Source organism: Triticum urartu, chromosome 6A (genome assembly GCF_056163025.1).
Source record: "Triticum urartu cultivar PI428250 chromosome 6A, HENAU_Tu73, whole genome shotgun sequence".
NCBI classification, from domain to species: Eukaryota; Viridiplantae; Streptophyta; class Magnoliopsida; order Poales; family Poaceae; genus Triticum; species Triticum urartu.
In genome coordinates, this window is record NC_141878.1 from 101,689,383 (window position 1) to 101,707,583 (window position 18,201).

Genomic DNA, 18,201 nt, shown 5'->3' on the forward strand with positions numbered 1-18,201 from the left:
ATGGAAAAATGGAAAAAATAATAATTTAATACTAGTGGCGCACCCTGTTTCTAGTGCGCCATTAGTGTCTTTCACACTAATGACGCATCACCAACCGGTGCGCCATTAGTATATAGTAGTGGCGCACTGCTTCCATGGTGCGCCATTAGTATCAATCCTATCTATAGCCCTTTTCCTAGTAGTGAAAAGCCAAAATAAAATTAAAATATGAAAGTGTGGAAGGCACAAAAAAGAAACCATTGCCACAAAATATGACCAGTTTGAACACTTGGCACAACAAAAATAAGATAATAAATAGTGCAATGGCAGCAGCAATTGGTACAACTATTACAGCGAGAAGTGTTCCATTGTTTTTCTTTCGACCTGATCTGTAGGCAGTACCATTGCTACAAAGATTTGCATTATCACCAACCTTGAATAAAGAGGGATGTCTGACTATGAATGCTGGAAGGAATCAGTACTTCTCTATAAATATACTAATCAATAACCTAATAATAAACTAGTCAAATGTAATACTACCTCCATCACGGTTTAGAAGGCGCACTTGGAAATTCTCTAAGACCTAGGTGGTTATCTATTGGTTATGAGACGGGCTAAAAAATAGCATTCACACTACGCATGCATATAAAAATAGTATATCAGAGTACTAATTAGCTACTAGAAATAAATGCAATGCGCCCTAAACCTTGTCTATTGTGGAAACGCACGCAAATTTAACTGTGCCTTCTAAACCGTGACGGAGGGAGTACTAACATTTTTAAAGGTCCTTTCATAAGAATGCTTCCCAACAAAATGAAACTAGTTAAATGCACAGGGACAAATAAAACTGATATATAAGATTCTTCCATGCCTTTCTAGAGAAATCCAACCATAAGCATATTACTTTCTTCACTAGAGTTACCGGTCCTTGTTGTAGTATCAATTACAGTTGATGACTGATGATGAGATAACTTATCTTTCCAATTAACCAGAAGTACTATACTTTATTGAATGAACAGTCAAATAAATTGAAAAACATTAGGCCCAAATAGCAAAGTGTAATTTTTCAGTTAGTATGATAAATTTTTCAGTTAGTATGATATTGAAGCATCATTTACAATGATATTAATGACATCATCCGAAAACATTGCATTACTTATTTACATGTTAGTATGTATATTTTTCTTCAAAAATATATATTCAAATTTAGTTAACTTTCGAAAGCAAAACATACATTAGTGACAAGGACCCATTTTGGGACCTTTGTAAAAGGTTGCAAGGAATTTCTCTACTCATATCATTGCTGGACAAATCTTTATCTTTACCTAATATTAAAAGGAGGATTGTTTCTTCACTTTTTTGTCCATGGTGGGACCATCAAATTTTTCGTCCGTTTTGTTGCTGGCCTGGCTGCTACGAAAGAAAAAAGGAAAGAAAAAAGGAAAAATATTGAACCGGAAAAAACAAATGCCATGAGGGAGATTCGAACCGAGGAATACTAGGTTGATTCTTGTGGTGGCGACCAGCCCAACTGGGCCCCTGGATGTGACTAAATAAAGCGCCTGCTTCGTTTTGATACGGAACTGGGCGTGCGGAAATAAGGTGTAAGAATTGCGAGCAGTTTTTTTAATTATTACTTTTTTACTTACTATCATCCACTACAACGTGGTCCATGACTGCTCGAGGGTGGGTGGCATGTTGACATCCATGTTTATGTATGTTCTTCACAATCCGTAGCTGCCATATTTCCGTTTGTTCTTTATTATGCAAACTGTTGCTTTCTTAGGTAGATCTATTCATTTTCTGATCTGTGTTTGACTCTTTCAAATGAAGTGCACTAAGTTGCTGTACTAGCTATGTGGTTCGTTTTTCCCTAATGTGTATTTGAATAATTGAATATGTTTAACTATAACAGTTGCGGTATGAGGAAGACCTGCATGAAAAAAGTGATTGATTAAATACATGGTATATGTTGTTTTTCTCACTAATTAGTTTTTCTTCTTTATTTACATTCTTCATTTTTAGAAGAGATTTAATAACAGTTGCGGTATGAGGAAGACCTGCATGAAAAAAGTGATTGATTAAATACATGGTATATGTTGTTTTTCTCACTAATTAGTTTTTCTTCTTTATTTACATTCTTCATTTTTAGAAGAGATTTAATCAGATGTTTCACATCATTTTATGTGTTATTGTTATTAGGCTAGGGCCATATGATATTTTATGTAGTTTTCTTATAAAGAATACTTTTATATTTTTGGCTTCTTTCCGCCGCCATTATGAATATCTAGATGTACTGAATAATACATATTTCAATTCTAGAAAAATATCATAAAAAAATATGTGTTTCAATTCCAATCTTTCTGTCTCAGTGGTAACAACTAATCAAACTTTTGCTAGCTTTAAGAATAATTATATTATTATTTTTCAATTCAACCATAGCTGACATAATTTGCCTTCTTCACTGTAACAAAAAATGTAGGTACATATTTATCAGTTTATATGTATTCTATGCTTTAGGACGGAGATTACGTATGGGGATAACTTTTTTCATAGTGACACACCGTAAGGTCTTTCGAAAGTAGCGTGCTAGAGTGTGATGATCAAGCTCATTGCTCTTGAGATTGTCATGTTCGTCGTGAGGTGGACAATGTGACCATGATGAAGAGAATGCTAACATAGATGGGTCACTGGAGTGTGCGAGTATTTTTTACTCCCGTTGCAACACACGGACATATGTGATATCTATATCTATATCTATACCTATGTATCTATATCTATATCTATATCTATATCCATATCCATATCTATATCTATATCTACTAATAAAGCAAGGTGATATTTTTGGTTTCGTCCCGCATATGTGATTTTGTATATGCGCAAGGTGGTACTAATTTAACTCGCGCGTCTGGCAAAAATAATTTTTGGGCCAAGTAGCCGCACAACTGGGCTTTTCTAGAGTTCAAAGAATAACTGGACCATGTAGATGCGTTGTTGGGTCTTCTCTTATGGCCCGTGAGAGGCTGCAAAAACAAGTTAAGACCGGGACTCGAACCAAGGACCTCTTCTAACGTGCTTGGAGGCAACAACCAACTAGGGTAAGCTTGCTTGATGTTTAATAGTCCCACCCCGCGTGTAAACATATTGAGACCGGTTAATATACCAACCAACTCAAAAACCAACATAATGGTGGTGAAACAGAGGCGAGCTAATTAAGCGGATGAAATTAAAGAAAAGATTCTAGGCTCAAAGGAAGGATTGAGGGGATTGTCAAAAAAGGAAAGGAAGGATTGAGAGGGCTATACGAAATAGAATATTTAACCAGATATCTTTAATGTAAAGAAATGATTGTGTGAAACGGGTGGATCCTTATATGGAAGACTTAATCATGGTAATTAAAGGACGTGTGTTTTGCTTTGGACTAAGTGTGGCAAAGAAAATATGGACGTGGCCAAACACTACTATTTTTTAGTGTTCAGTATTTGTATATTAATGCGTGCATTCTTTTAAGATTTGCGTGTTTAAGAGCTTAGATTTATTTTATTTTTTATGAGAGAAGAGCTTATATTTATGATTGTACTTGCCCGTTTGAACATCCTATTAATACTTACAAGTCCGTGAAAATTATAAGTTGGTGGGGGGAGAGAGACATGTGAAGCGATGTGCTAGAGTATGTTGTCAACTCATTGTTGTGTGATTAATCACCATTGACAATGGTGATGAAAAGGAGAATTAACAACAACGATAGGTCTCTAGGAATGTACAAGAATTAGCTTCTCCCATTGCAATGCACGGACCGGCAACAACTGCCGGTCACCAGCCACCTAGCACATGCCAGCACGAACTATGCAACCATCAAGTAATATGTTTCAAACAGAGATCAAAGATAACCAATTACATTTTACTTGAATATGATAAGGAATTACACACTTTAAGTGCATTTGGAATTAGTACATAACTTGCTATTGTATGGGTCCATGGATTTTGGTAAGCGCTAAATATCAAATGAACTATGATTGTTTTTTCTCATATTATTCCAACTATTTTAAAAAAATTAATTATGTCTCCCGTTGCAACGCACAAGCATTTGTGCTAGTCCCTATAAAGAAAAAGACATTGTATATGTACCATTGCAAGAAAAATGTTCACAAGCATTACATAGGTTCTCGAAGCCCAAGGGTCAGGCTATGGGTAGGGAGTTGGCTGAGTGACTCACGGTCAACTTCATCCGAGAAGTCAAACATCCGGACTGGTTGTCAAACCTTGTCAAGGTGCCCAAAAGGGATAAATCTGGGCACCTCTACGTCGATTTAAAATATGTGCAGAAGATGAAGTGGCAGGCATACGATCAGGAGGCAACTCCCTTCATCACTCCTTACAGTCCTTCCTGCCAAGTCACCATGCCCTTCGGGCTGAAGAGTACAGGGGCCATGTGCCCACGTATCAGCGGATAATCTAGGCATGTCTACAGATGTAGATTGGCACAACTGCGTGTAGGCGTATATTGACGACATGGTCATCGGGACCAAAAGAATTGACACGCTCAGCGATGACTTGCATGAGATGTTTACAAATCTTCGCGCACTCAACATCAGGCTTAGTACTCCCTTTGGTCCTTTTTACTCTGCATATTAGAATTTTTTGAAGTCAAACTTCACAAAGTTTGACCGTATTTATGTGAAAAAATATCAACATCTGCCATGCTAAAGTTATACAATATGAAACTTTAAATCATGACACATCTATTGATATTGATTTTAGATTGTGAATGTTGGTACTTTTTTCTATAAAGTTGGTCAAACTTTACGAGGCTTGACTTCAGTCAAATCTTATATGCGAACTAAAAAGGACCGGAGGGAGTACGGACAAGTGTGTTCTCGGCTTACCGGTTGGGAAGCTCTACGGATTCATCAACTCCCGTTGTGGAATCAGAGCGAACCCCTGCAGTATCTGGGCGTTAGCAAGGCTCACACCTACCGAGAAGCTCAAGGAAATCGTGTTCAAAAAAAAAGAAGCTCAAGGAAATCCGAGAGCCAGCCGCCAAGACTAGGGATTCCGGCCCCGGTCAGGCGGTGTCCATGGATATAGGGCCAGACGACGAAATCACCGGGGGCTGGAGGCCACAGATCATCTCCCCGGTTGCGAGATCCTGACGGTCATCACCTTGTGGATCGGGCCCATCCTTAGACTAGTCACAATAGGGAGTAACTTAGACTAGTAACATCACATTTTACTAGGCTATGTTACTACCTCCACAGTGGGTAGTAACATATGTGTTGTCATGTTATGGTTCATTTATTAGCTTATAGACTCATATTGCCTTGATATGTGTGATGTTACAGTAACTAGCTAAGTTACCATCATCACCTCTCTCATCATTAAATATGTGCCATATAAGCAAAATTATCGTGAAAAGTGTGATGTTACTAATGATATTACTCCCACTATGGCCAGCCTTAGGCACAAGGTTACTAGAGTTGTCCAATGTGGCACTTCTCCTGAGGAGGACCAACACCTATTTGCATGAGATCCACGCTGGCACCTGCAATTGCCTCGTGGCCCCTCAGACAATTGTAAGCGAGCCTTCTCACTATTTTTGGCATCAAAAACTTTTTAGAATTAGTTATAGCTGCCCAAAATCGTTTTTTATGTTTGTAAGAGAGCTGTCAAATTCATTGATTATAAGAGGAATTTACGAAGAGAGTAAAACGCTCTCGCGAGTGCGGGCGACCGGCCGCGTCCCCGGCACCTCCCTCCTCGAGACCTCCCCCATTCCTCCCTTCCCGCCACCGTCGCCGGTGTTCGGCCCTAGCCCTGGCCCAGGTGGTGCAGGCGGCAGCTGTCCCTGGCCTTTGCGGGGTGGAGTGGAGCCATAGGGCGCACCGGGGCGGCAGTCGTCCGCTGCGTCGACGGGGTGGCCTATCGCGATCGCCAGTGATCTGCTGGGCGGCGGTGCTGCTATTGGTGGCGGGGTGGCACGATCTGGCGGCTCCCGCTCAACCCAGATCCGGGCCTTTTGGGCCCCATCTGGGTCTGGGCGGGCCAACGGCAGGGCTTGTCATCGGCGTGTCTTCCAGGAGTCGGAGGAGCGGCGTTGGGCTGGTGGGTGGTGGCGGCACTGGCGCCGGCCTGCTGCAACGTGGTGGTGTAGGCTTTGCGGGCCTGGGATGGCCTGGTATATATGCTCTTCTTGTTGCGTCCAGACGGTGACCGCAAGGTGCTAGAGGCATGTGCCTCCCGCACATCGGCGGTGAAGGTGGTACCCTCCGTGCGGCTCCGGTGCTGCCGCTCCCGATTCCAGGCGCCCCCTCTCCCCGTCCTCTAGGCCTTGTGGTGGTGATCTCGGTGAGGCAGCGTGGGTGACATCAAGACCGCGGTGGCGCATTCTGGTGGATGGTATGTTGGCTGGTTGGCTCTAGATCGGTTGGGCAGTGGAGTTTGGGGTCCCTGTCGGTTCATCCAGCACCGACGCGATGACGCCTGTGGGTGCCGCCATTCCTTCCTGAAGGGTGTCGGTGGTGTCCATCCCCCACTCCCCTCCGTGTGTCGGGGAAAACCCTAGAACACGTTCGGGCAGCAGTGTCATCGACGACACATTCCTTCTTGGAGGTGTTGCTTGGTACGCGGTGGTTCGGAGCCTTGGACTGTGGTGGGACGATTCCGGAGAGCGCAGCGGTGGTGGGTCATCCGCGCTTTGTCGAGTTGTTGTTGTTGTTGTTGTTGTTGTTGTTGTCATTTGTTTCTTCATTCGCTCTGTTTTCTTTTGGTTTGATGTGCTGGTCGCCCAAACAGTTGCTATGTGATCGGTGTTGGTTGCTTTATAATATAAAGTGGGGGAAACCTTTTTTGGATAACAGGACCAAAAACAGGTCCCTAAACAAGTACACTAAGGAGGCACTTGCCAAAATAAGAAAGTGCAAAATAAAATAAAAGAAAAGCCCTTAGCCAGGATCAAATCGAATAGAAGCACCCACTAAAGTCGACATGACTACTTCGTCATGGATTAAGTTTACAAACATTTCGACATTGAGTACTCATTTATGAAAGCGGATTGAAATTCAGACAACCAGGGAGGGCACGCAGACACCATATCAGAATCGAACAAAATGTGTAGTGTGAGAGACTCACGAGGGTGAATATTCAGTGATACCATGCTCCCATGATACCATTCAAAAAAAATTAGTTTTAAATGTTTCAAAAAAGTACTGAAAAAAATCATGAATATTCACAAGGAATGTGTATACAACCACTACTTCAAATTCGAAATGCACACTGACAAACAAAAAAGACTAATCCAGATATGAATAGTATCTTTTTTTTGCGAGAAAATTTCTGATCTATTCACCTTCAATTATGGCAGTACAACAAACACCAGAAATAATAAAAATTACATCCAGATTCGTAGACCACCTAACTACGATTACAAGCATTGAAGCGAGCCGAAGACGCGCCGCCGTCATCACCCCTCCCTCGTCGGAGCCAGGCAAAACTTCTTGTAGTAGACAGTCGGGAAGTCGTCCTGCTAAGGCCCCATAGGACCAGCGCACTAGAACAACAACCGCCGCTGAACAAAAAAGACTAATCCAGATGTGAATAGTATCTTGCTTTTGTCCTTTTGTGACACCATTCATGCTAATTTTGTCATTTTTGTTTCTCAATGTGTATTTCGAATTTGGATATGACTTTTAAGGGTTGTAGTCACATAGGTTGTGAACATTCACAAAAAAGAATTAGAATTTTTTGAAACATCTAAAATTAATGTTTTAAAGTTGGTATCATGGGAGCATTCAAGGTGTTGTATCACCAGATACTCTCCCAGATTCACACAACTGCAGCTGCTCAGAGGTCAGAACATGAACCATGTCCAGAGCTAAACACGAAACATCACACCTTCGATCACAGTTCATGGGCATTTTGTCCCCGGGAAGTCAAGTCAATGTGTGATTCAATGGCACAAGTTTCTATCACAAATTAGGTCTAGATATATCCATTTCAGTGGGAAGTATTTCCGGACGAAGGTAATACTATATACTATATAGTATGAAATAAAGGTGAATTACAAGTTTCGGATAGAACACCATGGACACTCGCTTTATGTAACATACGTAGGATTCTCTTCTTTTTACCGAAAAGACTTTCGTCCCGCTTTATAAATAAAGCAAACCGTCAAGAGCACACATACAAGGACTAGTTCAGAACACACACACCCAAGTCTTACAAGAGAAAGTACAAATGTTCTGCTGAGGGCATAGCTCAACAAGCCCTAACAAAAAAGAAAACAAGGGGAGCCTGGTGGACATTGTGTATATTAAAATAAGCAAAGAAGCCTTTTTTTTCTGGACCCCAAGTCACAATTAAAACAAAATCTGTCTATCTGCTATTGAGGAAATGCGGCTCATACAATTCATCCTTTATCATTGACATAGACATCATTGAAGAATTTGCCAGTATCCTTGCTGCACGCATGACATTTCTGTAAAGTTACAAGGAACACAAAATGAATCAAGATGGCAATAATTAATTGCTGGAATAAATATCGACAGAACTAAGTACAATGGTAAACTAATAGTATGTTGCACTCAGAAGTCTAATTATATAAGTGTTCTAGAAAAAATATTAAATTCTTTCATATAAAAGAAAACAAGTTTCTGTACTATAAGTCTATAACTTGTATATTCTACTAAAGCAAGCATCTGGCTACATGCCAACCAAGTACAAAGCCAATGATAAAGCCCAAAAGCTCACTGGTATTTTGTGTGTGTGTGTGTGTTGTCAGATTAATTTGATAACAATAATGCTAGACGACTTACGGATAATTTCTTACTGATTAAACTTACGGCTGACATTGAGGCAGGCCGTGTAATCATGGGAGGATTTTTCGGAGAAGTTAGTTTTGAGGGGAATAAAGAAATAGGACGAGTAGGGTCCATAAGTTTAATGTGTAAGTCTAGCATTATTGCATGGATAATGAACTTGATATATTGGAGGAAATATTAATTATGATGTAAGTAGATGATTAGTAATTAACACAATGCCACTATTAAAATTATGAAATTTTGAGAACCATGAATAGCTAAGATAGGTCCACAGTGAGAGGCCCGCAATAGACCGAACTCATGATGTTTGGAATCATATAATGCGGTCCCAAAAGCTCACTGATTTTTTTGTGTGTGTCTCTTGAGATTAATTTGGATAACAATAATGCTCAACGATTTACGGATAATTTCTTACTAATTAAACTTACGGGCTGACATTGAGGCAGGCCGTGTAATCATGGGAGAATTTTTTGGTGAAGTTAATTTGAGGGGAATAAAGAAATAGCAAGCGTAGGGTCCATAAGTTTAATATGTAAGTCTAGCATTATTGTATGGATAATGAATTTGATACATTGGTGGAAATCTTAATTATGATGTAAGTAGATGACTAGTAATTAACACAATGCCACTATTAAAATTATGAAATTTTAACAATGAATAGCTAAGAGAGGTCCGCAGTAGACCGAACTCATGATGTTTGGAATCATATAATGCGGTTAAACATAGGTGTGGGGACCCTAACAACATAGTGAGATAAAAGTACAAAAGAAATAACATGTGCTAATTGAACCATGTAAACTAGAATTCCCACTTACAATAACAAGTTAGCAAACATTGAACAACTTTCTTTTGGAAAAGCATCGAACTAGCTGTGTGATAATTACAAAGGAAGGTGACAATATAACTAGGATGTGATAAAAATATTTACCACTTCATATTTTTGACGATGATAACAACGATGGTGGATAATTAGTATATATGTGTGTCCTTGATATACCAGACTTGGTGTGTTTCTTCGCGCACATCCTGTCAACCTGGAATGTCTTGACATCTAGTGCGAAACATTCATAGCCTGGGCACTCCAACGACGAGCTGTCATAGAATTTGTTTTCTTTCCCTACCAGTATGACATACCTCTCTGATGCACCTGTGATATTATGTTTGTACCTTGAATCCAGTGAGATCGTATTCCCTATCAGCCACCGGTTTGGCGTGTAGTTACTTTGTCTAATGCTATAATAGCAGTCGGATCTGTTCTCTCCTATATGGAACGCCCCAAGCCTGCCTTCCCCCGCCTCCACAATGTTGCACGTAACCGTAAATAGTCCGAGTGGAAGGCCAACAGTGGAGAACTGCATACCTTGGGAGTTAAGCACGAGCAAGACACTCGAAAGGTCTATCTTCCAGTAGAAGCATCCATAAGCACACCGGCGCTGGGATAACACATGGCGTGCTGCATTCCCAAAGTGATAATATTTAGAGTCTGGCAAATCATTCCAATTGTGGTATCCAGCAGTTCGCCATCGTCTGGTGTTTGAAGAGAACACAAAGGCGACTGGTTTAGTCAGGCAACTTGCTACCCAGATCACTTGAAATGAAATCTCTTCATCTACCACTCCTACTACCTCCTCGCTGCCATGGGGAGCGAGGAAGGGTTCGCTTAGCTCACAAAGTGGATCCTCCACCGACGCCACTAAGTCACCAGGAATTGGAGGAAGGAAGAGGTATCGTCGGTGCAAGGGGTCGCACACCACTAGCTCGCCGAATGCAGGGCGGCGTTGCTCACCAGTGCGGCGGCGATTGAGGAGGACACGGCCATCACTGATGTCCTGGACGGTCCAGCGGGCGGGAGGAGGGAGAAAGGAGAAGGAGAAGTCGGCAGTGAAGGCGGTGGCGAGGGCAGCAGACGCGGAGGGGTGAGGTGGGGTGGCAGGATGGAATCCCGCCGTATCTAGAAACCCTAGGATGGGCGGGGTGTGGAGCTTGCGGAAGCGCCGTAGGAAAGAACGGTCGGCGGTGAGTCGGTGGAACGACGTGCAAGTAGCGGATGTGCGGATAAGATCGGCCGGGGTTGGTAGTCGGAGGAAGATCTCCGGCAGGATGTCGGCCAGGCGGTCGTCGGTGATCATTATCGGTGTGGAGACCACCATCTTGGGAGAAAAAGGGTTTGGCGATCATCCATCAAGAACCACTTAATGTGGAGGGAATTAACGGTGTTGGATGATCTCGATCGAAGCTGCAGGGAGCTGCCGTTTCCTTGATTGAAGCAGTTTTATTTGTTACAAACACATATATAGGCAGCAGTAGCCAGTAGGTGGTTGTTCCACATCGAAATGCGGTCAGCCCAGCTGCCGTTTAAAATGGAAGTTTTCTTGTCAGCGTGCGCTTGTATTTCGATATAACTAAAAAGTGCAAAATCAAGTGGCAACCTCCGCCTTGTCCGGCCGGCCGGCACAATAGTGACGTGTTTACTGCTCCGTGGTCCGGGCAGCTCACGTCCGGCGTCAATCGGCGCCGCCTGCTCCTCTAGTGGAAGTGGAACCATTAATTTTGTGTTGCATGCAGTGAAGAGTCGTTCTTAGTTCAGTCCTGTGTAATTATTCAATGAAAGCTTCCTCGGCTACATAGATCATTAGGAGATCGGTTATTTGATGACGCTCCCAACGGCTCCTGTACGGACAGGCGTTGCGAGCGTCTCTGGCGATGGTGGCGACGGTGGTGGTGTTTCTGCGCAGGGCCTGGCCGCCGACGACCACGGAGGTGCTGCTCAGGCTCCGGCGGTGGACTCGGAGGCGGGCTGGGCGGCGGCTCGCGCCCCAGCCCCCAGGCGGGCGGCTGCGTCCTCCTTGGGCGTCGTTGGGTGGTCGGGAAGCCGCTTTTGGGCGCTGGCGGAGGACGAGTCGGACTGCGACGAGGAGGCGGAGTTAGGCGACGCGGTGGCGTCGGGGGCAGGTGGCCGTGCGGCCTGCTCCATTGGCGACTTCGTGTCGCGGGCCGAGGAGCTCGGGGGCTCTCTCAAGGCCGGGCGCCGGCGTGCTTTTGCGCCCGGGGGCCGTGGCTCACGGCGGGCCGATGCGGCCGCGCACAGGGCGGCTCGCTCTGTGTGGCGACGCGAGGGCCGCGGCAACCCTGCTGCTCCTGATGCGGGGCTGCTCCTGCAGCATGCGGCAGACCTGTCGTGTCCGGCGTCAGCGTCCCTCGTGGCGGCGGCGGCGCGGACGGAGCTGGGCGTGGTCAGCCCTAGGGTTGGGGCGGACCAGCCAGCGGTCCAGACGGGCCAGCCCACTCGGGTGGTGGACGGCCCAACTGCGGAGGTGGCGCGGGCTGGGGCCCAGTCCCCTGACGCGCTTGTGGTGCAGGGAAGTGTTCCTGTCCCCAGGACCCAGCCCGGCCCACAGGGGGAGATCCAGCCCAAACAGCCCAGCCCCGAGCGGCCACATAAATGGCTCTGGATCCCCCGTGGAACCCTAAATCCCTCGCTAGGTTTTCCAGCCACCGCTGCGGAGGTGCGGCGCTTCGGTCGTTTCGCCCATTTCCTCTCACTCACTCCACTCCCTCCCCCACTGCGGCGCTCCTTTGCAGAAGTAGTGGCGATGGGCTCCAAGCAGGATCGCCGGGGGGGAAAACCTCCCATGGAGCCGCCGCGGGGCCGCAACCGTGGCCGCGCTGACAACGAGGGGGGTTGGGGGCCGCCGCCTGCGTGGTGGCTCAAGGAACAGGAAAGGAAGAAAAAGAAGAAGGCGGAGTACAAGCAACGCGGCCTCGAGCTCAAGCGCAAGGGGATGCAACCAGCGCCGGGCGGCGACTGGGGCGGCGACTCCCACGCAAAGAAGAAATCCAAGCCTGCGGGGGCGACGGCCTCCAAGCTGCCTCTCCCGCCCAGATCTGAGGCGCCGGGCTCATCCAAGGGTACGGAGGCGAAGCCAATCCCTATCGAGGAAGCCGACGGACCTGAGTGCTTTCGCTGCGGTCGCACGGGTCACTTCCAGAACCTCTACACCTTCAAGCCTCTGTGCGTGGTGTGCACCATGGAGGGGCACACGTCGGCGCAGTGCCCGACCCGCGGCAAGCCTTTGCTCCTCCAAACCATGGGGCACGCCATCTCCGGCGAGGGCTTCTTTTGCCTCCAGTACCCGGATGATTCGAGGGAGGAGCCACAGATCCAGCTGGGGGCCAACGCGGCTGTGCTCTCCATGCCTTCCGGTGCGCTCACCCAAGCGATTCTGCAACTGGAGCTGCCACACCTCTTCGAGGGCGAATGGGACTGGCAGATCTCACCTATGGAGGGCGGGGCGTTCTCGGTGGTCTTCCCTGATCCGGTGATGCTCCGGATGGCAACAAGGAGCGGCAAGTTGTTCCTCTCCCTCAACAACCTCATGGTGGACATCCGCGATGCGGTCCTCGACGCCCCCAAGGGAATGGCGATGCCAGAGGTGTGGGTCAAATTGGGAGGAATCCCACCCAAGCAGCGGCGCTCCGACCTGCTCATGGCGGCCACCACCATGCTCGGTCGTCCCCTGCTGATAGATGAGGAGTCCCTCATGAAGGAAATATGCCCTAGAGGCAATAATAAAGTTATTATTTATTTCCTTATAATCATGATAAATGTTTATTATTCATGCTAGAATTGTATTAACCGGAAACATAATACATGTGTGAATACATAGACAAACAAAGTGTCACTAGTATGCCTCTACTTGACTAGCTCGTTAATCAAAGATGGTTATGTTTCCTAACCATGAACAATGAGTTGTTATTTGATTAACGAGGTCACATCATTAGTTGAATGATCTGATTGACATGACCCATTCCATTAGCTTAGCACCCGATCGTTTAGTATGTTGCTATTGCTTTCTTCATGACTTATACATGTTCCTATAACTATGAGATTATGCAGCTCCCGTTTGCCGGAGGAACACTTTGGGTGCTACCAAACGTCACAACGTAACTGGGTGATTATAAAGGAGCATTACAGGTGTCTCCAAAGGTAGATGTTGGGTTGGCGTATTTCGAGATTAGGATTTGTCACTCCGATTGTCGGAGAGGTATCTCTGGGCCCTCTCGGTAATGCACATCACATAAGCCTTGCAAGCATTGCAACTAATGAGTTAGTTGCGAGATGATGTATTACAGAACGAGTAAAGAGACTTGTCGGTAACGAGATTGAACTAGGTATTGGATGCCGACTATCGAATCTCGGGCAAGTAACATACCGATGACAAAGGGAACAACGTATGTTGTTATGCGGTCTGACCGATAAAGATCTTCGTAGAATATGTAGAAGCCAATATGGGCATCCAGGTCCCGCTATTGGTTATTGACCGGAGACGTGTCTCGGTCATGTCTACATTGTTCTCGAACCCGTAGGGTCCGCACGCTTAAGGTTACGATGACAGTTATATTATGAGTTTATGCATTTTGATGTACCGAAGGTTGTTCGGAGTCCCGGATGTGATCACGGACATGACGAGGAGTCTCGAAATGGTCGAGACGTAAAGATTGATATATTGGAAGCCTATGTTTGGATATCGGAAGTGTTCCGGGTGAAATCGGGATTTTACCGGAGTGCCGGGAGGTTACCGGAACCCCCCGGGAACCATATGGGCCTAGATGGGCTTTAGTGGAAAGGAGAAAGGGGCAGCCCAAGGTGACCGCGCGCCTCCCCCCTCCCCCTAGTCCTATTAGGACTAGGAGAGGTGGTCGGCCCCCCTTCTCTCTCTTTCCCCCTCGGGGAATCCTAGTCCAACTAGGATTGGGGGGGAGTCCTACTCCGGGAAGGAGAAGGACTCCTCCTGCGCCCTCCTCCTAGCCGGCGCCCCCTCCCCCTTGGCTCCTTTATATACTGAGGTAGAGGCACCCCAGAAACACACAAGTTGATCCACGTGATCTATTCCTTAGCCGTGTGCGGTGCCCCCAGCCACCATATTCCTCGATAATACTGTAGCAGAGTTTAGGCGAAGCCCTGCTGCTGTAGTGCATCAAGATTGTCACCACGCCGTCGTGCTGACGGAATTCTTCCCCGACACTTTGCTGGATCGGAGTCCGGGGATCGTCATCGAGCTGAACGTGTGCTCGAACTCGGAGGTGCCGTAGTTTCGGTGCTTGATCGATTGGATCGCGAAGACGTACGACTACTTCCTCTACGTTGTGTCAACGCTTCCGCAGTCGGTCTGCGTGGGTACATAGACAGCACTCTCTCCTCTCGTTGCTATGCATCACATGATCTTGCGTGTGCGTAGGAAATTTTTTGAAATTACTACGAAACCCAACAGTGGCATCCGAGCCTAGGTTATTTATGTTGATGTTATATGCACGAGTAGAACACAAGTGAGTTGTGAGCGATACAAGTCATACTGCCTACCAGCATGTCATACTTTGGTTCGGCGGCATTGTTGGACGGGACGACCCGGACCAACCTTACGCGTACGCTTACGCGAGACCGGTTCCCCCGACGTGCTTTGCACACAGGTGGCTTGCGGGCGACTGTCTCTCCAACTTTAGTTGAACCAAGTATGGCTACGCCCGGTCCTTGCGAAGGTTAAAACGGAGTCTATTTGACAAACTATCGTTGTGGTTTTGATGCGTAGGTGAGATTGGTTCTTGCTTAAACCCGTAGCAGCCACGTAAAACTTGCAACAACAAAGTAGAGGACGTCTAACTTGTTTTTGCAGGGCATGTTGTGATGTGATATGGTCAAGACATGATGCTGAATTTTATTGTATGAGATGATCATGTTTTGTAACCGAGTTATCGGCAACTGGCAGGAGCCTTATGGATGTCGTTTTATTGTATGCAATGAAATCGCGATGTAATGCTTTACTTTATTACTAAGCGGTAGTGATAGTCGTGGAAGCATAAACTTGGCGAGACGACAACGATGCTATGATGGAGATCAAGGTGTCATGCCGGTGACGATCGTGATCACGATGGTGCTTTGGAGATGGAGATCACAAGCACAAGATGATGATGGCCATATCATATCACTTATATTGATTGCATGTGATGTTTATCCTTTTATGCATCTTATCTTGCTTTGATTGACGGTAGCATTATAAGATGATCTCTCACTAAATTATCAAGAAGTGTTCTCCCTGAGTATGCACGTTGCGAAAGTTCTTCGTGCTGAGACACCACGTGATGATCAGGTGTGATAGGTTCTACGTTCAAATACAACGGGTGCAAAACAGTTGCACACGCGGAATACTTAGGTTATACTTGACAAGCCAAGCATATACAGATATGGCCTCGGAACACGGAGACCGAAAGGTCGAGCGTGAATCATATAGTAGATATGATCAACATAACGATGTTCACCATTGAAAACTACTCCGTCTCACGTGATGATCGGTTATGGTTTAGTTGATTTGGATCACGTAATCACTTAGAGGATTAGAGGGATGTCTATCTAAGTGGGAGTTCTTTAATTAATTTGATTAACTGAACTTAAATTTATCATGAAACTTAGTACCTGATTAGTATCTTGCTTGTTTATGTTTGATTGTAAATAGATGGCTCGTGCTGTTGTTCCGTTGAATTTTAATGCGTTCCTTGAGAAAGCAAAGTTGAAAGATGATGGTAGCAATTACACGGACTGGGTCCGTAACTTGAGGATTATCCTCATTGCTGCACAGAAGAATTACGTCCTGGAAGCGCCGCTGGGTGCCAGGCCTGCTGCAGGAGCAACGCCGGATGTTATGAACGTCTGGCAGAGCAAAACTGATGACTACTCGATAGTTCAGTGTGCCATGCTTTAAGGCTTAGAATCGGGACTTCAACGACGTTTTGAACGTCATGGAGCATATGAGATGTTCCAAGAGTTGAAGTTAATATTTCAAGCAAATGCCCGGATTGAGAGATATGAAGTCTCCAATAAGTTCTATAGCTGCAAGATGGAGGAGAACAGTTCTGTCAGTGAGCATATACTCAAAATGTCTGGGTATAATAATCACTTGATTCAATTGGGAGTTAATCTTCCAGATGATTGCATCATTGACAGAATTCTTCAATCACTGCCACCAAGCTACAAGAGCTTCGTGATGAACTATAATATGCAAGGGATGAACAAGACTATTCCCGAGCTCTTCGCAATGCTGAAAGCTGCGGAAGTAGAAATCAAGAAGGAGCATCAAGTGTTGATGGTCAACAAGACCACTAGTTTCAAGAAAAAGGGCAAAGGGAAGAAGAAGGGGAACTTCAAAAAGAACGGCAAGCAAGTTGCTACTCAAGAGAAGAAACCCAAACCTGGACCTAAGCCTGAAACTGAGTGCTTCTATTGCAAGCAGACTGGTCACTGGAAGCGGAACTGCCCCATGTATTTGGCGGATAAGAAGGATGGCAAGGTGAACAAAGGTATATGTGATATACATGTTATTGATGTGTACCTTACTAGAGCTCGCAGTAGCACCTGGGTATTTGATACTGGTTCTGTTGCTAATATTTGCAACTCGAAATAGGGACTACGGAATAAGCGGGCACTGGCAAAGGACGAGGTGACGATGCGCGTGGGAAACGGTTCCAAAGTCGATGTGATCGCGGTCGGCACGCTACCACTACATCTACCTTCGGGATTAATATTAGACCTAAATAATTGTTATTTGGTGCCAGCGTTGAGCATGAACATTATATCTGGATCTTGTTTGATGCGAGACAGTTATTCATTTAAATCAGAGAATAATGGTTGTTCTATTTATATGAATAATATCTTTTATGGTCATGCACCTTTGAAGAGTGGTCTATTTTTGATGAATCTCGATAGTAGTGATACACATATTCATAATGTTGAAGCCAAAAGATGCAGAGTTGATAATGAGAGTGCAACTTATTTGTGGCACTGCCGTTTAGGTTATATCGGTGTAAAGCGCATGAAGAAACTCCATTCTGATGGACTTTTGGAACCACTTGATTATGAATCACTTGGTACTTGCGAACCGTGCCTTATGGGCAAGATGACCAAAACACCGTTCTCCGGTACTATGGAGAGAGCAACAGATTTGTTGGAAATCATACATACAGATGTATGTGGTCCGATGAATATTGAGGCTCGTGGCGGATATAGTTATTTTCTCACCTTCATAGATGATTTAAGCAGATATGGGTATATCTACTTAATGAAACATAAGTCTGAAACATTTGAAAGGTTCAAGGAATTTCAGAGTGAAGTTGAAAATCATCGTAACAAGAAAATAAAGTTTCTACGATCTGATCGTGGAGGAGAATATTTGAGTTACGAGTTTGGTGTACATTTGAAAAATTGTGGAATAGTTTCGCAACTCACGCCACCCAGAACACCACAGCGTAATGGTGTGTCTGAACGTCGTAATCGTACTTTACTAGATATGGTGCGATCTATGATGTCTCTTACTGATTTACCGCTATCGTTTTGGGGATACGCTCTAGAGACGGCCGC

The 18,201-nt window shown here is 45.1% G+C and overlaps 1 protein-coding gene across 1 annotated transcript; it reads right to left on the reverse strand.

Moving 5' to 3' along the window:
- Positions 1 to 7,766: 7,766 nt before the first annotated feature.
- On the reverse strand, positions 7,767 to 10,945 carry LOC147964241 (uncharacterized). Its single transcript, XM_087529892.1, has 2 exons — positions 10,156 to 10,945; positions 7,767 to 7,849 (listed from the first exon to the last, which is right to left on the reverse strand). Exons 1-2 carry the CDS (start codon positions 10,943 to 10,945, stop codon positions 7,767 to 7,769), a joined length of 873 nt encoding a protein of 290 aa, XP_087386018.1.
- Positions 10,946 to 18,201: the final 7,256 nt, after the last annotated feature.